Source organism: Carya illinoinensis, chromosome 7 (assembly GCF_018687715.1).
Source record: "Carya illinoinensis cultivar Pawnee chromosome 7, C.illinoinensisPawnee_v1, whole genome shotgun sequence".
NCBI lineage: Eukaryota > Viridiplantae > Streptophyta > Magnoliopsida > Fagales > Juglandaceae > Carya > Carya illinoinensis.
Window position 1 is genome coordinate 16518907 of NC_056758.1, and position 22719 is coordinate 16541625.

Here is a 22719-nt window from a genome sequence, read left to right on the forward strand (position 1 = left end):
TTATTGCATTTCTACTTCACAATTGAGACAGTCCTGCACAACTAAAAATGGTTTATTGCATTTCTATTTCACTATATATATATAGTACTGAAACATGGTCTGAACACAATTTTTAAACCATTTTTCATTTGCATGTTTTGTTCTCTCATGCATGCTTTTGTTGTTGGACTTTTAGACCATTTTTTACTTCAGATTGGCCATTTTTTACAGTCTCATATTCATATTAAAAAAATTTTAAAAAATAGAAAAACAGAAATTTAAAAATTAATTTATCTTGCAATTCAAAACTTGCAATGTCTGAATAGTGCAGAGTATGCCCCATATACCAGCTTGCAAATATAATTTTCTTTAAGGGCATCAGGAACATGATGAACATTGACACTTATGATAGACATGATGAAGATTGACACTTCGCCAATATATAGCACTAGAGGAACTGCACAAGAAGTTGGTTTCTCAAGGCAAAGAAGTAAGGAATCGACCTGCACTTCAAGCCTTTCTCATGTTAACTACAATATATTGATTTATGAGTTTTTAAATTAAACATTTACTTGTTCTCTTCTAGTTAGCTCTAGCAAACCCAAGGATGAAAGTGATTCACAGGCTAAAGGTGGCTAAATGTGTAGAAAAAGTTGGAGGAGGATGGAAGGTATTTAAGGCCTATCAACTCAAGATAAATAGATGACTGCAATTGAAAAAAAAAAATAGAACGAAGATACAAAAATAATATAAAAAACATAACACAAAAATAGATGACTGCAATTGAAAGCCAAACAGAACAAAGGCACAAACACCTTCCAAGAAGGGTCGTGTTAAACGTGCCTAGATAAGGCACTATCCATGATGTATTTGCAAGGGAAAAAAGGAAATGAAATATGTTGTGTTTCTATCATGTAGGGGCTCAGTTTTCATCTCTGACTTCATGAACACAAAGTCACAGACTATGAAAACTGAAAACCTATGTTCACAGAATTAAGATGAAACACATAATGTTCACAGGAATTCCAACCACAACCACGAACACTAGGATTGCTTGGAACACAAATGATGCAAAATAGCAATATACCAACCAAAGAAATGAGTCCATATAAAAGTCAGCATACAAATTATCTCACACATAGCCACACAAATCTACAAATAGGGCAACAATACATTACGGATCCAAAAACTACAATACCAAAATCAGTGTGGTTGCTTGAGCCAAAAGTAAGACTGAGTGCATCTTAGAAAATCAGCAAAAAAATCACAAAATAAATTAAACCAAAGTCAGTAAACTACACAAAGAGTTCCATAAATTTTTTCCAGCCAAAAACTGAGAGCAAAAGCCCCAATTGGGGTTGACCATAAATCCTTCACTGAAATGAAACTAGCGTTGCAAGAAGAAAAAAAAACCAACGAACCTAAAATCTTTGTCAACGCGCGAATCTGATTTGAGCCAATGTAGACAAAAGCCAAGATTGATTCTGCGTGAAGAATCGAAGGAATGAAGAATAAGTACAGAGCTTGAAAACGATAGAAAGAGAGAAAGGGGGAGAGAAAACATACGGGTTGCCTTTGGAGAAGAAGCTCGCTTGAAAATTCGAGGTCCACACACTAGTGTTCTCTGATGAAATCGGTTCTACGTGAAAAATCCGAGAGTGTTGTTACGGTGGATTGTGAAAAATGAAAAAGAAAGAAAGGGGGAGAGAAAACGTGGGGAGGAAAAATGAGAGAGGGAAAATAAAAGGACAGAGGTTGGGAATTAAAATGTAGTAAAATAATGGGTTGATGAGTGTATAGTAGCCCTTCAAATTTGAAGGAAACCAAAGAATCCCAGTAGCTCAAAACTTCCCATTGTTTTGTTTGCCGAGACCAATGCAGCTCTAATTTACACAGATTCATCATTTTATGCATTTGGCTTGGCTTTTGATGAAGCCAATGCCAATGCTCTAAAGGGCATCCAAAATGCGCTGTTTTACTAAGGAAAGGGGTTGGATTTCAAGGGGCTACGGGCTGGGCCCGAAGTTGGGTGGGTTTGGGTCCAAAAATGAAAGGAAATGAGAAATAAAAGAGCCCAGTCCAAAATACAAATAACCAAAAAATAAAAAGGTACAATAAAAATAAATAAAAGTAGAGTAAAAATACTAGAACTTAATATTAATAAAATAAAATATTTAAAACCCAATAATAGAATATTTTAAGCTAAAGAGAAATTTAAATGCGAAATAATAACTAATAATAAGAAAACATATTAAAATAATTTACACAACTTAAAATCATAATATAAACCCAAACAAATAACACATTAAATTTAAAACAAAAGAACTATAAACTATAATAAATAAAATAAACATTCAATAAAAATATACGTAAAAATAGAGTATTACAACTTTTATCTCAACTCACTGTCCAAACGATACTTAAGTATACTCCATATATAATATATTATGTAATTTAATTTGATTATGTAAAAATCAATTTTAATTGTGCAGCACGTTATCAAAAGTTGAGATCTAGACTATTATTTATCTTATATTTTAAAAGTAATTACTTTTATAACAATGAGCCTACTCATTTTTATCCTAAGCAACATACTTTTTTAATAAAAATTTGTATGAGATTTGAGTATTTGAAGTTTATTCAATTCATTTTTCATATATATATATATATATTGGCGTACCACTCCTATACTACTCTAAGTGGATAGTTTCCTTCAAGTGGATAGCTAGTTGCCTCCCAATCTCGTCATTAATTTTACTAACAGTACTGAGCTCCTCCAGTACACGACGCAGGCAATATCAGAGGCCATGGCAACCTTCAGTTTTCGCTCTCCATTCACTCTAATTCCCACCCGTCTCCTTCTCCTCCTCCTCCTCATTCTCATTTTCATCTCTCCCGTGCGCCAAAACACTCTTCCCCACCATCTGTCTTCTTCCAGTACCCCTCCTTCAACTCCCAAGTCCCCCATACAAAGCAACCCCAGAAACGCACCAGTGTCACTCTCATTTGCAACTGCTCCGCTCATGCCAGAGACTTCCATGGATGCACCACCCTCAACTTCTTTCACCTCTAAACCAACTAACAGCATTGCCAGACAGATCACGGTGAGCAATACTTGAAGAATTTGGTAGAAAAACAGCTTCTTTTCTCATGGTTCTTTTTTTTTTTTTTTTTTCTCTTTTAATTTCTCCTGTTGGTGGTTATGGATTTTATTATTTTTGTTAGCTTTCTTTTTTTCTTCTTGCTTTCGTTTTATTTGCTTTCGTTTTGTTTCTGGGGTACACTGCAGGAGAAGTTCAGTACTACGGAGAGGATTGAGCAAGATTTGGGTAGAGCAAGAGCAGCTATTCGTAAAGCGATTCGCACGCTGAATTATACATCTGATAAGGAGGAAATTTACGTTCCCACAGGACCCGTTTACAGAAACGCCTATGCCTTTCATCAGTTAGGTTCTGACTTCTGAGATATAGTAAATAGTTGCCTACTCATATTTTTTACATCTTTTCTAGATGTTGTATTCATGTGTTTGTCTTTCTGCCTTTCGGCATTCCATACCATTTTCATCTATATACATTCCATCCCATTTATCTTGTCTGCACTCCATCTATCTACTTGCCTGGGGCGGACTCAAAAACCATAAGTTTTGGAGTATTTTCCATGTTAAAAAAAAAGGGAAAAAAATCTAAGGCAGTGGCTTTCCTTCACAACAAAACCGATCTCTTTTAAATGGTCCACATTCCAACTAGTAAGCTGGCCCCGGCCATGTGTGTTTTGTTCTCTCTCTCTCTTCCGCGATTGTCACGTGTAACAAATGCTATGCTAGTTTTGGCCATATATAGGATTCGATTATTTACTGAATATTCCCATGATGAAGGCATATTTTGTTCATTTCTGGATTAAACTGCAGGAGTCACATAGAGATGGTGAAGAGATTCAAGGTGTGGGTTTACAGGGAAGGAGAGCTTCCAATGGCACACATAGGGCCATTGAGTTACATCTACTCCATCGGGGGACAGTTCATGGACGAGATGGAGAGAGGGGATAGCCCTTTCCTGGCCTCTCATCCTGATGAGGCACATGCTTTTTTTGTACCTCTAAGTATTTCCAAAATTACAGATTGCTTTGCTGTGCTTGATCCCCGCACCTTTTTTGATCGTATGATACGCATCTTCACCGATTATGTCCATGTTGTTGCTGATAAATACCCCTACTGGAATAGAAGCAGTGGAGGGGACCATTTCATGGTCTCTTGCCATGACTGGGTACGTATATGCATGCCTATATATTTCTTAATTCTAACCATACATTTTCTTGGTTGGCAATTGTGGATCTAGCATGTTTTGTTTGGTTCAGATAAAAATCGATTCAAGTTCTTATCCCAACATTAGAGCTCCAAGTATGGAGAGATAGATACAGGAATTATAGTTACGTTAAAGGTGTAGGGCCACTTCACAAGTCTCTCCGTTTAGTCACTCAAAACTTGAGAGGGTCTTTTTCCATGCTATTCTGCAACTGGATAGCTTGGGCTTACCTCATTTAATTGATGCTAAATATCAGTACCAATTAAATTCTATTCAGTAACTGTTATCAACCTTGCATCTAGATAACATTTGTCTCTCTTTCTCATGAAGAATGTCCGGGAATTGAATCCCTATTCTGAATACTCTAATGCACCTCTGGAAAATGATAGTTCGTTTACTAACCTATGATATCCACTTGATTTATTTTTAGGCGCCATTGATTGACAGACACGACCACAAGTTGTACAAGAATTTCATAAGAGTGTTATGCAATGCTAACACATCAGAAGGATTCAAACCCATGAGAGACGTCTCATTACCGGAATTTAACTTGAAGGGTCACCCTCTATACAACCTCGGTCCAACCCGCTATGGCGTGGCCCCGAGCGAACGCACAATCCTCGCTTTCTTCGCCGGTGCAGCCCATGGTGACATAAGGGATATATTGTTCCTGCATTGGAAGGAGAAAGATGATGAAGTTCAAGTCTATGAGAACCTTCCTAAAAAGAAAAATTACCACAAATTAATGGGACAAAGCAAGTATTGCCTGTGCCCAAGTGGGTCAGAAGTGGCCAGCCCTAGAGTGGTCGAGGCAATGTATCAAGAATGTGTCCCGGTGATTATTTCCGATTACTATACATTACCCTTTAGTGATGTTCTTGATTGGAGCAAGTTTTCAGTGTTTGTTCCTCCAAAAAGAATACCTGAAATCAAGACCATTCTGAAAGGAATTTCCCAAAGAAAGTACTTGACATTGCAGAAGAGGGTGACACAAGTTGCAAGGCATTTTGAGCTGAACCGACCTTCTAAGCCATTTGATGTCATTCATATGGTGCTTCACTCCGTATGGCTTAGAAGGCTTAACATTATGCTAACAGAGCATGTTTATTGATTATAATCTCTATGTAATACGGTATACGTATATATTAAGATTCAAAACGACAACTTATAATTTATTTGTTTAAACGATTTCATAGCTACACAAGCTTTAATTTAGGCATTAAAGATTACTGATATGATCTTTCTTATAATTTTTTTTTCTCCATCTGTTTTGGGCTACATTTGTTGGAATTATATATAAACAGATTGTGCATATACTTAATTAATCTAGATAACAAAGAAGATAACAAGATCGATATAAAAAGTTTAGGGTGTTTGAACCCGTGGATCAACGCTCAAACGACAAGGCAATAATGTTCAAACGTTTGTGGTTTGATATTGTCCTCATGCTTGACATGGCTAATTTTGAGCCAATTGTGTGATCGGTCACTATCCGAACTTTGCATCTTATGGTCCGGTCGTTGGGATTTTTAATACTTACATAGCTTGCAGCATCCTAATTTTTATGAGCCTGATTTTCTAAGGTTCGTTCTTTTTTTATTTTTTATTTTTATGTTGTAAGTTTTACGTTTACAGTAATATTACATCTTCCCTCATAAGAATCTAATCCTCGAAATTGGACGTTACCTGCAATATTCACACCTTTCGTGGCTAATCTATCTTAATAATCATAAAGTACGAGATCGATCTATATATGAACCTCATAGAGCTATTTTCTATGCACTACTCAATTCCCTCCCTTATATATTCACACCCTTTAGTTAAGCTTGCTTATGGTGTAATATTCCAATTCCTCTCTGATATATGACAATGTCTAATAATTCCTCTAATTTGCATGACTTCTCAACTTCCCTTGCCAATTATGAATCCAAGTTTAATCCAATAAGTACGAATTGAATATCAAGGTTTGTTCGTAATTATTCTTCGATCAAATGAAGATAGCGATTAGGTCATAGCACTACCCCTGCAACATTTCCGACACATGAGGTTTGCTGAACTCTGACATTTCCCAACCTTGGAAATGCAGAGTTGTTTTCTTCTGCCTTGAGTTCTTCATAGTAGTAATCCTTTCCACTGGGTCTAGATCTTGCAGCATGTCTCACTTCATTAGTTGTCCGTAGACTTAGTAGTATCAAGACACAACGAATCTCCCTTTCAACTATCCTTGCAACGTCTACCAACTTGGTGACTTCTTTAATTTATAGCCATGATGCCTTGTCCCTAGCAGTAGGTTGCAACCTGTTGCAAATGTGTTTCGTAACATTGACAATGTCCTCTGGTAACCTGCAATAAGAAGGTAGAAGAGGTTTTGTGTGTTTATGGACACATCAGATGCCCAAGTCAGTATGTATTCTGGAGAGTCTTTCGATTGAATGGGATTCAGAAGTTACCTTAGGCATGTCCCTTGACCTCTATATATATGGGTTGGCCGCACGTGGATTGGGTCTTGCTTGATGGCATGATTTCCTTTGATCCCCATTGGATCGCAAGTCTTTAGGATTCTCAATTGGCTATTATCCCGAAAGAAGTTAATATCCTGGCCGAGTATTATGGGCATGTGTCACACGGGAGACTATTTTGTCTGTTACATCATTAATTAGTGATTGAAGATGTGCGGATTCGAATTCGGCGTTGGTGTACGATGACCATTGACCCCTAATTCATTTTTGCAGGCTTCTGTCTTCTAATCCACTGGGTCCTATGGTTGTGGGCTCGGCCCACTCTTTGCAAGGGTCTATTCGGCCCTCCACAACCCATACGAGTATTTATCTACTTAATCTCCTCATCCAAAATGAGGCACTAAGCAAATCTTGCTAGCTCAATGAATTTGGCCGCATATTGTTTCACATTTGTGTTACGCTTAATCGAGACCATAAATTCATGAGCTTCCTTTTGTCATTGGACATGGAAAAGAAATGATTGCCAAACTCCTTATGTTAAGGATAAAATGAACCATACTCAACTCACTAGGAAAGGATCACCAGAAGCAAAGAGAAAAGATAAAAGTTGAAGGAGGTGAAAGCTGAGGAAGTTATGTCAAACACATAAAAGGAAAAGGTGCAAGTGACCTAAAGCTAATAAGAGATTAACCACTCTCGAGAAGTCTAGTAAAAATGAGAATTCTCTACACATAGACATCATCTTCATCCTCTAGGCAACATCTGCTTCTTCATCCTCTGGTTAAATGAAAAAAGGGCTTTCTTCAACCTCCATTATATTGAGATATACTTGAGTCATGATGGACTGTAAAAATCTCAATGCATATTGGATTTGGCCCTAAACCCTCCGTAAACATATGCTTTTATGTTGAACTACGTATGTGCGTGTCTCTCACTCATTTATATGTCCTCCCCTTTATTTATTATTTACTTTCATCCAAAGAGCACCATATCAATGCCCAAATCATTATTGTATTTATGTAGTCCATTATTAAAAAATTTATTTTCTTTTCATATAAGTTTCGTATTTATTCATTTTTTTTCTAAATAATTGCGCGGCGTTTGCACACTCACTACTGCAATTATCATTTCTCAATTTAGGAGGATAACTAGTGCGTAATCGGTTTTAAAAAATACAAAATCGGTATATACCGATTCGGTCTTAAATTTTGTCCAAAACTGAATCGGACCGGACCGGTTACACTCCCTTTATGTGAGAATAGAGTATATACGGGATAATTTGTACGATATTAATATAATATTGATAATGATATTGTGTGATAGGTAGCAGAGACAACCAAGTTGGGCTATTACCCCGCATGCCATAGGATTAGGGTTGTAAATATACAATACTATTTGATAAGATGTTTAAAATCAACTTGATCAAACTTGAGTACAGCTCAATTCGTTCATTATAAATTTATATGAGTTGTACTTGAACAAGAGATTATGATTGATTATTAAGAGAAATGCTTTGATTACGAAAGAATTTCATAAAAATAAATTTATAAATTGATGTGATTTGAGATGGTATGTCAAATTATAAAATTATTTTTTTAATTATAAAATAGATCTAATATATCACATGAAGACATATCAGTTTATGAGTTTATTTTTGTGAAATCTCTTTATGTTTGTAATACTTCTTAATTATTAAATAATTTATATAAAAATCATCTCGATTCATATAACTTCATGTAAACTCAAATAATGTCATATTTATTGGTTTTTACAGTACTATTTCTATTAGCAAAATATCAAAATTTGTTTGTCAGAGTTTTTAGATAAAGTTATAAAATACAATATAAATAATTTATTTTTATCTAAATAAAATTGCTCTTAAACAATCTTGAACTCACTCAAATATTAAATGAGATATTCACGAAATAAAATCAATTTGCTGAAAAGTTCATTCTCAACTTGTTTTTTAATAAAAATTAAACAAATGAGACTTGATCACTCGTTACTCACTCAAACTCTTGCTTGCACCCCTATGTAGGATAGACTATTGACAATCTACGTGTCTCGTCAACCCTATTAGTTCCGAGGGTTAAATATATCGATATGGGTAAAGGAAAAATGCCTACAAGATAATATGCTTACAAAGGCATTAGCATGATATGGTGCATTTACTCGATAATTATTCCCTCTTTTTCGCAATTGTAATTATAAGTTTTGCTACATACAATCCTCTAAACATAGTCCTTGTGTATTCCTATACGGATAGTTTATCTCAGCTCTAGTCAATGGCCAAAAAGCCCCTGCTCACAATTTACCAAAAACCCTCGTTGCCACCAAATCTGATTTCTGCCCAGCCAGCCTGTGCTCCTCTCGGCAATTTGAGTTTTCTTTGCATTTCCATCCACCGGCGTCGACCTGCTTTGTGTTGAAAATTTAGACCTCCCAAATTTACCCCTAGAATCTACCATTTGCAGTAATAATAAGAAAAATAGAAAAATAATAACAACATAAGAAATTTACGTGGAAACTACAAAACAGGAGAAAAAACCACCAGACCCAAAAAAGAAAATTTACTATGTGAAAAATTGTTACAATCACACATTTTTTCTCTTCACCACACCCACAAAACTTTCCCACTAGCAAAATTTTAACTTTACACCTCTTTTCCTTTTACAAAAGGCTAATAGAGGAATTTAACTAAAGTCAAAAGTTACTAGATAAGCTTTCAATTGGTGCACTTAAACTAAGAGGCTAAAGTCTCTTATTTATAACTTAAGAATTTTGCTCCTTTATTATTTCCCACTGGTGTGGGACTAAACAAAGACACAAAAGTCAACAATCTCCATCTTGCGATTTTGACTAGTCCCACAGCGAAACTCCACCTCAATGAAGATTTTCATAACTTCCGCTATCATGCTTCACCACAAAAGCATACACACTAAAAATAAACCAATTTCAAGCATTTCACTTCTGCCCATGTCGAAAACAACGCTGCTGAAAATTATGGTGTAACTTCCACGTTTGGCTCTCCTGGAAGTTCATCAGCCATCGACATGAATTTCCACCTCACACCCTGCATCAATGCCAAACCAATACTTGTGTGCAAACTTGTGGACCTACTAACATTAACACATCCTCTATCATGGTAACTTTGTGAATTAGCGGCATACCATGAGGATGTACAAGTCTCTTATTAAAGAGCAAAATCTTTTATGGAGAGAGACACAACATTAGCATCATTTCCAGTATCTCCATTTACTGACTTGGAGCTACTTGCCAAACCTGCTCCAGCTCTTGGATAATTTTTCTTGACGTGTCCAGATTGTCCACACTCCCAGCAGACTACTTTCTTCTTTATGGAGTTCTTCATCTTCCCATTTCCAGCTGCTACCATTACTAAATTCTCAAGTGGAATATTACTTCCACTACTTAGTATTCTTTCTTCAGAAAAGATTTTACTGGTAACCTCTAAAAAAAATATTTTCTCTTTCCCATGTATCAAAATAGGTTTCATGTACTCATAGGAAGGTGGAAGAGACTAGATGAGTCTCAAGGCTTGATTCTCATCATCAATTTTAACTCTAATAGCTTCTAGCTCAGCGATAATGCCATTGAGAACGCTTAAATGATCTGAAATAGTTGTACATTCACTCATCCACAATATATGAAACTGCTCCTTTAGGTACACACGATTTGAGACACCTTTCGTCTGATACAACTCTTCAAGTTTTTCCCAGAATTCATTTGCCGTAGATATTCCATGAATATTTGTAAGAACATTTTTTGCCAGGCACAGACGTATCACATTTGCTGTTCTCAAATCCAGATCCTCCCAATTTTCATCGCTTATTTTAAATATGTTCATTTCATCATTCACACTAGTACCAGTGCTGATTTTAAGTGTTGGTCTGCCCTTCAATGCCTTGTATAATTCTGATTGAATCAAGACATCATTAACTTATACTTACCACAAGCCAAAATTGATTTTTCCATCAAATTTCTCCACCTCAAATTTGACAAGATTTGAAATCCTACTTTCTGACACTGCTTTGATAAATTTACTGTAGAAATGAATAGTACCTCACTAAATTAGTTCATAGGAAAGATTGGAGGATCACAATGGACACACTTAAAATTTCCAATCTCCTAGACAGAACCTCTTTAGACTGTATGTATTCACACTATCATACCAAAACTTCACCCTACAAAAAGAATCTAGTGACTTTGATACCAATTGTTGGAAATTTGGACCTCCCAAATTCACCCCCTTAAGATCTACCATTTGCAGTAATAATAAGAAAAATAGAGAAATAATAACAACATAAGAAAATTACGTAAAAACTCCAAAACAGGAGAAAAAATCACTAGACTCAGAGAAGAAAATTTACTATGTAAAAAATTGTTACAATCGCACAATTTTTCTCCTCACCACACCCACAAAGCTTTCTCACTAGCAAAACTTTAATTTTACACCTCTTTTCCTTTTACAAAAGGCTAATAGAGGAATTTAACTAAAATCAAAAGTTATTAAATAAGCTTTTAACTGGTGCACTTAAACTAAGAGACTAAACTTTTTATTTATAATTTAAGAATTTTGCTCCTTTATTATTTCCCACCGGTGTGGGACTAAACAAAGGCACAAAAGTCAACACTTTGCTCCTACACCACCATCGACCCATGCAGCTCCTCCACCACTGTCGATCATATTGATAATAAGATCCTCTTCCTGGTTTGAGAACATTACTCTCTTTAAATCAAGTTTCAAGTAGTTTGTCCATCTATTTACACCTCTACAATCCTTCAAGAACCAAATTATTTAGATTTTATGAAAATACAAAAAAGCCTGATTGTCAGGCACCATTGAACAAGAAAAAACACATATGGTGATAGAGAATTATATATATATAAAGATATATACCAGCTAGTACAAGAACTTAACTCCATAGCCAACACCAAACCTTGTTATGTGATTGAAAAGTTTCTCATCTTCTTTAGGAGACCACAAACCTTTTCTTAATTTCTGCTTTAAACTGCATGAATGACTTCCTATTCTTCAATTGGCTATGAAGAGGACAACAATGTTATGTTTATGCAGCTACTGCTAGCGTGATCACTTGAACATGGGATATTTGAGGAGCCCTAACTCGCATCACTCAAGTTAGGGTTTCTTTCTCAACTGTTTCACTCCAAGCAAACAAAAAAGCCATTTCCTTTTAATAAAACACTTCGTTTCATCACCCAAGTAATCCTAAGGAAGTTTTGTTTGCTTCTTCTAATGAAACACTTCGTTTTATCAGCCAAATGATTCCAAGCAAGCTCCGTCCTTTCCTTTTAAGCAAGCAATTCGTTTCATAGCAAAATCTAGCCTCCTCCATGTTAGGTAGTGCTTAGGGCCTCCCTGACAAGGGATTGCACCTAGAATTTTTCTGCAAAGAAATAGACAAGGATGGTCCCATGGTTGGCTGCCGCAAAGAAAATTGTTTCATCACTCCACTTACTGAATTGTTTGAGACATTTACTACAAAAAAAAATCACACGAAAGGGAAGAATGCACTGAGCTTGCATATCTCGAAATGGAAGTCAAAAATCCAAGTTTTCAAAAAGAGCTATAAGAGTTGAACATCTCTAAAGCATCCATAGACCGAACTTCTAAACACGTATGCATAAATTCAAAAAAAGAATTAAGAAACAAAAAGTACGTCCGTGCTATTACTCATATAGGGTATATTAGGGATGTGAAATTGGCATGATTAAGTGTAGCCACTGGTGCATGGAGTGGAATGAGGTCAAGGAGAGTTTGAAATTTTCAGAAGGGTAAGGTGGAGACACGGGTGGCACATGAGAACCACATGCACATTGAAGAGAGACAAGATTGGAGTCCGGAGAATGGTGGAGATGAGAGAGTGATTATAGAGTGGTGTGTGGTTGATTGTGAAGGCGACTTGGGAGCTTTGACCATCTCGAACTACTTTATTCTTATTCACAAACAATCACTATTATTAACAAATAATTAACTACTATTTATAAACTATTTTATTAATATTCATAGATGATCTGAATTATTCTTAACATCTAAATTATCCTAAGGATGAGTTATGAATATATATAATGTTTTAAAAAAGATAAATACAATGGAAAAAGTTGTTGAGTGACCTAATATTGACAAATCCGAAGGTGGGCAAAATGGATGAGTACTTTCAGCTGGGGATGTTTTGACTGGCTGCACGTCTTTGGTCGTCAAGGTTGGTTTTTAAGTAAGAATTTTGCTACATATAACTGAAGTCACATATTAAAATTAATTTTTTTATATTTAAAATTTAAATTAATATTATTTTTAATAAAATTTATTTTTTAATAAATTACATTAGATTAATATAAATATGAATATGCAATCGGTAATTGTAATTATAACTGGATTTTGCTTTTGACAATATTGCCATTGTTTTGCTGACGCTCCGCACCGCGTAGACAAGTTCGGTGTGCCGTGTGAAATGTTTTTTTCATATGCCACATTTTTTATAATGAAAGGCATCTCACGTGCTTATCATTATGTATTCAATTTATCAATTTCATATCTAAAATCATTGAATCAAGAATCTTTTGATTTCCGAATACTTTCTTCTCAAAACTCAAAAGGCACGAAATGTACAGATGAAAAAAGAAGCCGAATTCCTTTCTTTGACAAAAATCTCGGGACTTCACCAACCGGCCTCTCGGTGACCATATTCTTCGAAAATCCGTGTCGAGTTCACCCTATAGGGGTTTTCAGGCAATAAAATATTGGGGTCTGCTTCAAAATCACATGGTTCCATTACCCAGTTCCTGAGGTTTCGTCGAAAGGGTTTTTGCTTCGAACTCTAAATTGTTGCCCCGCAGAACCTAAATCTTCTTCCTGAGGTGTCTTTTTTTTGGCTGGATTTTCAATCTGGCTCTGCTTAAAAATCTGCAAAGATTCAGTATTTATAACCCAGTCTTTTCGGGGGGAAAATGATGGTTTTGCAGTCGGGTTCCGCGTCGTTTGCTCTGACAGCAACAAGTGGCTTTTCTCGGTCGGCTAGTGTTGCCGTTTCGAGTGCGGGGAGGATCAGTTCGTGTTGTTTTATGCGAATGAAGGAGCAGAGAAAGGTTGTTTGTGCTTGCGTGGCGCCTCCTCGAAACTTGGGAAGCGATGAATCCTCCGCCACCAAATTCAATGTATGTTCATTTGACATACCCAATTTAGTAGCAAGCGTAGCATTTTATTGTTTTTTGGTATTCTCTTAAAATAGGTTCATATTCAAAAGAAATTTGCTCTGTTTTGTTAATTCCGATCGCGAAAAATCGCGTGCGGTTTCATTCACAAAACTATATTCTTCTTTGGAAATGTGACAGTGTACTAAAATTTTCAGGGAGTTTGCATCTTTCTTGTAGCTTATACTGATATCTATTGCTTGTTTCACGCATTAGTAATTCTCTATCTATAACCAGTTCATTCAGTTATGGCAGAATCCACGAACAGTTATTGGATTGGATATTAATTTTAACTGATATCATCCAAATTGCGATTTATTGACTTCTGCTGCAGTCAAATTTAGTTGCATTGTTTCTTATTAGTTTGTATTGACTCAAATTCAGTTTTCTTCACTTTGCTACTTATTTAAAAAAAAAAAAAAAGTGTTCTTCACTTTGCTTCCTCTATCTAGCATTCAAATGAATTTTAACTTTAATTTTATTTTGCTTATATTATTTTGCTTCCTATGTTTTTAGTTGGACTTTACTTATAAAAAAGTGTTCTTCGTTAGACTGATGACTTGGAACGATATTATGATTCAAATGCTCAAATTCACTGCACACTGATCCATTTTTCTCTTCATAAAACTTGTTGGATTATTCTTTTGTCCCTTTACCGTTTCCTGACATGAATTATCTTACTAGGATTCGTTTAAGTCAGAGAGTTTAAGCACAGTTCGGGAGCCTGAGGATGATTCTGAGGTTCTCGTTGAGTGCAAAGATGTCTATAAGTCATTTGGCGAGAAGCAAATATTGAGAGGTGTGAGCTTCAAGGTGATTTTTAATTTATTTTATTACTTGTTATCTATCGTAAGCGTGCATCTCTTGTGCACATTTCCAAAATTATTCAACAAACTGCAAGAAGGTGGTGTTGGGGCCTGGATACTTATTATATGAATTAAGAGGTCTAAACATATATAGCTCTTTCTATGTGGAACATCTTTAGATAGCTCATGGATTTTTGGATGTATGCATCATGTGATAACCATTGTTGTCTCTGTTTCTTATTCTTTAAAATGTTTTTTTTTTTGACCCTGAAGATGACATCTAAATGTGTTTGCTAGACCTAATTTTTTATAATTAGTAGTTTGAATTTCCTAGTGATTCACCATATGAAGGTGTCTGTCTGTGTCTTTTTGAGCCACACCTTAATGCATTGGTAATTAGGCTGCTGAATTCTTAGACGCAATCCTTCCTATTCCAGTATGTATACTTCAAGTTTTAATTCTTGGAACTATTTCCACTATACCTTTTAAGTTCCCACCATAAGATCTCAGTAATCAAGACAAAAAGGTAATAACAATATCTTTGTGCAAATTAGAAATTTGGGACAACTTGTGGAAGAATGAGGAATAACATCTAAAAGTTTGGTACAGAAGCAGTGGGAGAGAACGCATCAACTGAGTAGCAGCAACTTTCTTTTCAGTTAATGGAAGGATAATGGATTGCCACTAAGTTGATGTGGAGGGGGAAAATAATTGGTTTGTATATTAATTAAACACCTAAACAGCCTTTATTACTGCATTATGAATTTATGCAAACGTATTATGTTGTCACAACCTATAAAGAGAACTTCAATATTAGACTTAGTCTTCAATCCCAAAAATAGCATGCTAGAGATAGATTGTTTATTGTGCCACAAACATTTATTTAATAGAGTCCTCTCAATGAAGAATCTAGATTCTTGGGCCTATGAAAATATCCTCGATAGCATTTGAAAAATTAAAACATAAAGACAAAAAGTACTCATATAAAAAAAACCTAAAGAAAAAAAGTGATTCAAATACTCAAGTGAGGAGATGCATCATACAGTAAATTTTTGGATAAATGAATCAATGGTTACAAACCATAACCTCAATATTAAACTTAGTCTTCAATCACAAAAATAGCATGCTAAACATAGATTTGTTATTGTACTACAAGCACTTATTGAATAGCATCCTCTCAATGTAGACTCCAACTCTAGATTCCTGGGCCAATTAAACTATTCTCGATAGCATTTGAGCAATTAAAACATAAAGATAAGTGCTCAGAAAATAAACTGTTTTCGAATGGGCTAGGTGGAGGTTCAAGAATAGAAAATATGCAGTGTATTCGGGCATAATAAACTATTCTCGAGACTTCATGGAACCTGACTCATTGTGGAGGTTTAAGACTTCATGGCAGCAGTTTCCAATGGTTTTTGGTGGTTACAGAACCCAAAATTGGGTGAGAAGGTGGTGGTTGGTTGTGGTGGTCTGGGATCATCTACTTTACCTTGGTTATATAAATGTATTTGAAACCTTGGTTCATTTTTTGTTTGGAATACAAGTTAGGAGATCGACCTATATTGTGATAAAATACCCTTATTCTCATTCGATTGACTAAAGGGGTTCTGAATATTTGCTGGTGCTTTTTATAAATGTTGGGATCTTATAGTCTTAACATTTTAGGGGATCAATATTGAGAATTTTGTTGGGGCAAGATCTTGTGTACTTGCAAGTGGATATGTTGTTGTCATCGCAATGATTGGTTAGTCCATTCATTACAATCATGTTGATTAGTTTAATTGCTTTATTCAGTTCTACACCTGTATTTTTTTAAGTTGATCATTAAAGGTTTCAAAGTTGAGGGGGTTTGAGTTTATGGTACAAATAAGTTAAATTTTACTTCTTGTTGCTATTGTTAGGGATATGATTTGAATCAGATACCCTATCATATCAAATCCTAAAAATATATATTTGTTTTTATTGATAATTAAACGATTGTATTAATAAGAATAGGCATAGCCCAAGTACACAAGGTGGTATACAAGAGGTAACACCTATTTGGGAGGAAATGGAAACAAGAAAATATGAAGATCAAGACCATTAAAATCAACAGCTTTGGCCCATAAAAACAAATTTTTGACAAAAAATAATCTAAGCTACTCTAATGTGCGCTCTGTTCTCAAACGTCTAGTCATTACACTCCTGCCATATACACCATAGAATACAAATAGGCACCATCTTCCATATAGTTGTAATTTGTGGAATACCGCCTAGATTTGTCCAACTGGCCAAAAACTGAACCACTATAGCAAGCATAACCCGGGCTAGCTCTAACTGTTTGAATATATTGTCCCATAATGCTCTGGAAACCTAACAATGCAATAGAAGATGATCCACAGTCTCACCGCTGTTTTTGCACATACAGCACCAGTCCACTATAATCACCTTGCATTTCCATAAGTTGTCCATCGTTAAATCTTGCTTAGAGAAGCTGTCTAAGCAAAAAACGCTGCTTTGGGAGGCGCTTTATTTCTCCGAATCGTTTTCCATGGAAAGTGATTGTTCAGCAATTGTGTAAGAGACTTATAGAAAGAGTGAATCGAGAATATACATTTACCTGCAGGTACCCACCACAACGTGTCTGATCTTTGAGGGCTTGGTTTTATGAAGGACAAGAGTCTAAAGAAGTCCTCAAAGCTGTCAACTTCCCAATCTTGGGCTGCCCTAGTAAAGCTAACATTCCATTGGACTAGGTCCCCAGACATCTCCATGAGTTCTACCACTGAAGCTTCTTTCTCCCTTGCAAGCCTGAAGACTGAAGGAAACGAGACCTTGAGGGCATTATCACCACACCATATGATAGGCAAAAACTCCCCATCCTCCTCGTCTAATATGCCTCCAAACTCCACTCCATATGCCCCTTGTACCTATTTAGTGCTCCACCTCCCCCACATACCTCCATACTTACAGTCGATCACCGACTTCCATAAAGTTTCCGTTTCTTCCACATACCTCCAAAAATCTAAGGAGATAATTGGCAGGATTTGTTGGCTAATTATTTTAAGTGAGTAATTTAAATATGTGCCCAGGAAAATATTATCACACACACACACACACGCACATATATATATATATATATATATTCTGCTAACTATTTATTGGAAAGAGTTGGAGAAACAACAGGTCACAAAATATGCAAAAATAATAACCATGATTCATGTTTTACATCCATGGAAATTTGAAAATATCTTCCCTTTTAATCTCGTTTTTATGATAAAAATTAAATTGCTTCCTTATAGACGTGTATGATGTATCTAATGGATATCCTCTCATATTTGAGCATATCGATATGTATCATACTATCAAGTATGATACAACAGATATTTTGAATATGAGTATCCAAGCCTCCTAACTAGTGAAGGATTCTTTGGTCAATTCGTTCTGGTCTGAGGGTCTTGTATTTTCTTTTTCTCTTTCTTCTTCTTCTTCTTTTATTTATTTATTTATTTTTATTTTATATATATATATATATTTTAAGTTCTTGTTTTATGTTGCATTAATTTCTGTTTCTTTGTTTCCTTCCTCCCTCCTCCCTCATATAGATTAGACATGGGGAAGCTGTTGGAATAATTGGCCCTTCTGGCACTGGGAAATCTACTGTTCTAAAAATTATTGCAGGACTTCTTGCTCCGGACAAGGTAGATAATTAGATCTTTCATGTGCTCCTAACCTTGCTTAACTGCCGTGTGATTGACACCTTCGATAAGCTTGATATTATATGAATCTGTTTCTCCTTGAGTGCTGTCACACTGCATCTCTCCGTTGTTTAATGAGCAGGGAGAGGTTTACATACGAGGTAGAAAGAGAGCTGGTTTGATCAGTGATGAGGAGATATCTGGCCTTCGAATTGGATTGGTAAAGTTTGCATTTAAGTTAAATATAACTTACTTATTTTGGATTTCTAATGTGATGACCATTTTAATTATATTATACCCCATACAGGTGTTTCAGAGTGCAGCACTTTTTGATTCTATGACTGTCCGTGAAAATGTTGGTTTCCTTTTGTAAGAAACAATCAAGCTATCTTCAGAAATATAATATCCTATTATATACTTTTCTCGTTGGGACTTTGTGCAGATGATACTGAGTTTAATTTATTAATAATTTGAAAATTCCAGAAATGATTAATTTCTGTTAATTGCTTAGGTATGAAAACTCAACCATGGCTGAGGATAAAATTGCAGAGCTTGTGACAGAAACCTTGGCTGCTGTTGGCTTAAAGGTATGTTTATGTGTCAATTTCTGTTTACTGGATCATGGTTATCTTTCAATATTCAAATATTTGGCTTAATTGAGCATTACTAGGTACGCAAATTATAGCTTTTGACATTATTCCCATGGCACTTTTTTTTGGGGGGGGGGGAGGGAACTGGACTGTTGTTAATGATATTTGCAGTTTTTCACATATGATTTTCACTCAAGTTTTGTTTCACCTTTTCTTTTCCCATATCTATATTTTTCACATCAGTCAAATAGTCATGTAGAGTTGGGAAGAACTTGAGGCTTAATGAATTAGGGCCATCAGATAGTCAATTTACTTCATGTACTAAACTGAGAAATCTACTTGTCATTTTGTGCTAGTTTTGTATCTACGTTTCTGTAGAATGGCTATCTTGATGTACCTTAAAGAATCCCTTCTTGTCAAGTTGGTGGAAACTTGTATTGATTGAATTGTTTCAAATTCCTGCGAATGCTTAATTACACCAACAACTAGCAATGCTTGCTCACTCCAATCCGTCTTCACTCCCCTTCCCTTCAGCTTTGAGGTTTTCTTAACTTCAGATTTAAATGTATTCAAAATCTCACTGAGTGCTGTTTAGCAAGTTGAAGATCGGTTGCCATCCGAGTTGTCTGGTGGAATGAAGAAACGAGTTGCTCTAGCTCGATCTTTAATCTTTGATACGACAAAGGAAGCAATAGATCCTGAGGTATGTCGAAGAAATGAATAGATCTGTTGTAGTTTCCGCCTGACTTTATGTTTCTGGGTCTTTCTGCATTTCTACTTAATTGATGATACTGTATTTTCTGATGGTGTACTTTATTTTGCTTTATTTTTTGTTGCTGAAAGTTATAGGTGAAAGTATATCTCTATTTGGAGGCTTTCTCATAGGATATATCTAGCTGTTTTTTCTTGACATGGTCTACAAATTCAGATTGTGGATATGAAACTGGAACATTCCTTGACACTTATATTAAAAAAGGAACATAATGTTACTTTTGGATCTTGATTATCAAGACCCGTGTTTACAATAGGCTGCTCACAAGGTTTGGTACACATCTGGGTTTTTAAGCCAGAAGTTGAGCTATGTCTCAAAAAGTTGAAACTTCTGTTTTCCTATAAAGAGAACTAAATTACACAATCCTACTTTTCTTAAAAGTTGGAAGATCACAGTTCTAACAGCAAGGGATGAGGCCATATGACGATTCATCGAATCATCCACTATACAACTCAATTCATGATTTATTAATTTGTATGGCATAAATGCAACTGGTTGCTGCTGAATTAACCGGGTTCGTTAAAGCTTTTATTTTTAATTTTTATCTCTCTGCATATGTGCATGTGTTCCTGCCATTACATTCACAGGAATAAGTAGTTAAGATCCTATTGTTTGTTGTGGAACCCTATCTTGCAAATTCTGGACCCATGGTGCAGAATTACTTTAGAGACTTGAACAATATTGTTAAGACCCCTAATCTCTGCAGTAAAAAGAAAAATTTCCCAAACTCTTCTACAGTAGTAAAAAACAAAAAAGGGATTATCAAATGCCTATCAATGGGTCTCTGTTACCAAGTAAATGTTAGGCTTTGGGGATAGACAGAAAGAAATGGATAGAGGGAAAATGATGAGTAGTTCAACAATAATGCCCTACCCTCTTAAAATTAATTTTCCAATCAGGTAGAGAATTATGGTTTTTGTTTCCATTTGCGCAGTTTAGCTACTGGGATTCAGTACTTTTTACGATTTTTGGGGCTAACTTTGAAAAGAAAAACTGGCAAATATCCCAAAACTATGTCAGTTTCATACAACTCCACAAATGAACACCTTGTAGAATGGGCATCCTAAATGGTGAGTTTGATGTATCTCATTTGCACCCATGGACAGGTGCTCTTGTACGATGAACCAACTGCTGGACTTGATCCAATTGCATCCACTGTTGTTGAAGATCTCATCCGCTCTGTCCACATGAAAGGTGAGGATGCACTGGGAATGCCTGGCAAGATAGCTTCCTATGTTGTTGTTACTCACCAACACAGTACGATTAGAAGAGCAGTTGACAGGTTGTTATGTTTGGTCCAAAATCTCTTTTTGTTATGTTTGTTGCAGAGTGATTTGGCAGTACTAATCAAGAGTTTGTTCTATAGGTTACTGTTTCTCCATGAGGGGAAGGTTGTCTGGCAAGGAATGACTCATGAGTTTACAACTTCAACAAATCCAATTGTTAAACAGGTAATGACAACTTTTTAATCAAAATAATCAATCAGTGTATTTTTAAATTATAAATTTTAAGATTTTCTACTTGAATTACCCGATGTGCACTTGCGAGAAACTCCTTGCCGAGGGCCTGTGCATCCCCGAGATTAGTCGAGAAGACGTTCTTGGACACCCGGTGCCAAACAAAAACAATCTGAATTTTAAGTTTTTATTGATTTGGAAAGTTCTTGAACTTGGTGATGATTCTGAGCAGGTTTACATCTTTATCTTTAATTGTGTTTACAGTTTGCCTCTGGAAGCTTGGATGGACCAATAAGATATTAGAACTAGTCCTATGGCAGTATACATTGAACGACACGTGATCATTGATTCTTAGGAGGCTGCAGAATTTCCAGGCATTAGCAGTTCAGACGGAGCACGCATATTTAGCCTCTGCCTACCTTCTCGGCAGACTCTCTCTCATATTTGAGTTGTTCCCCAATGGGACTTTTGGCTTCTAAGATAATTCGTGGCCTTTGCATATTTAGCAACAATCTGATGTTAGCACTGCCTGTTTTTAGAAAGGAGAGATTCATAGAAAAGATAAAGATAGCTAAAGCATAAAACTGAATTCATAAAGTGATTTGTGTTCTAAAGTAAAGGTTTAATTCTCGCTTACCTCAGTTGTTGTTGGTCACCAACTGCAGGCACTACATAGTCGGTATTCTCAGCGAAACACACCCACAAAAGTTACAAAACGCACACACCCACACACAGGCATTATAAGAATTTTTTAGCTCGTTTGGAACCAATTATGTGCTCAAAGGGGTCCTGCCCGGGATCCCACTTTCAGACCTGGCGTCATGGCCATTTGCCTCTGAATCTTCGAGATGTATTTGTGATTGGTACCGCATTAAAAAACTTTTGGGAACAATACACAAAGTCCACCCAAACTATAATGCAATTTGTAATGTTTACTCCGCAGTTTCAATTTAGACAATGCATCCCTAAAAGCGATAACAACGTATCCGTGTCCCTTTAAAAAGTATAGAACTGTCCCTTCTTAATTTCTTTGTTTTATTATTTCTTATATATATAAAAGTATATAACTCAAAACATACCAATTCCCTATATTTAATTAAGAAAAAGGCTAACAATTACAAATTTATAAAAAGTAAAGAACAAAAGAAAAGCATTAAACCACACGTTAGATCTTTTTGTTTTGAGAAGATTTTTAAAAAGCCGAAAAATCAAAATAAAAATTAAAAACTAGAAAAAATTAAGAAAAGCAAAAAAAATTTATATATTTTTAATTTGTTATACATATGTATTTTCTTTCTCTTTTTAAGTTTTCATTCTTCTTTTTTCTTTTGTTTTGTTTTGTTTTTTTTTTTTTTTGGGGTGAATTCTTTTTTCGGGGGGTACTCGCGTCAACATTTATATCAAGGGATACATTAGCCTTTGTCAAGTTTCTAACAATATTTTTTTTC

The 22719-nt window shown here is 35.6% G+C and overlaps 2 protein-coding genes across 3 annotated transcripts; both read left to right on the forward strand.

Moving 5' to 3' along the window:
• Nucleotides 1–2682: 2682 nt before the first annotated feature.
• Nucleotides 2683–5515, forward strand: LOC122315029 (probable glycosyltransferase At5g20260). Of its 2 annotated transcripts, XM_043130711.1 has the most exons (4): nucleotides 2683–3083; nucleotides 3269–3423; nucleotides 3887–4241; nucleotides 4711–5515. In XM_043130711.1, exons 1-4 carry the CDS (start codon nucleotides 2787–2789, stop codon nucleotides 5389–5391), a joined length of 1488 nt encoding a protein of 495 aa, XP_042986645.1. In that variant the 5' UTR covers nucleotides 2683–2786; the 3' UTR covers nucleotides 5392–5515. The 2 variants fall into 2 exon arrangements, with proteins under 2 accessions (XP_042986645.1, XP_042986646.1); XM_043130712.1 differs by lacking the exon at nucleotides 2683–3083 and having other exon boundaries at nucleotides 3289–3428.
• Nucleotides 5516–13296: 7781 nt separating this feature from the next.
• On the forward strand, nucleotides 13297–21907 carry LOC122316923 (protein TRIGALACTOSYLDIACYLGLYCEROL 3, chloroplastic). Its single transcript, XM_043133780.1, has 10 exons — nucleotides 13297–13933; nucleotides 14654–14782; nucleotides 18360–18455; nucleotides 18595–18672; nucleotides 18760–18821; nucleotides 18964–19039; nucleotides 19638–19745; nucleotides 20921–21096; nucleotides 21181–21265; nucleotides 21536–21907. Exons 1-10 carry the CDS (start codon nucleotides 13727–13729, stop codon nucleotides 21572–21574), a joined length of 1056 nt encoding a protein of 351 aa, XP_042989714.1. The 5' UTR covers nucleotides 13297–13726; the 3' UTR covers nucleotides 21575–21907.
• The last annotated feature ends 812 nt before the right edge of the window (nucleotides 21908–22719 follow it).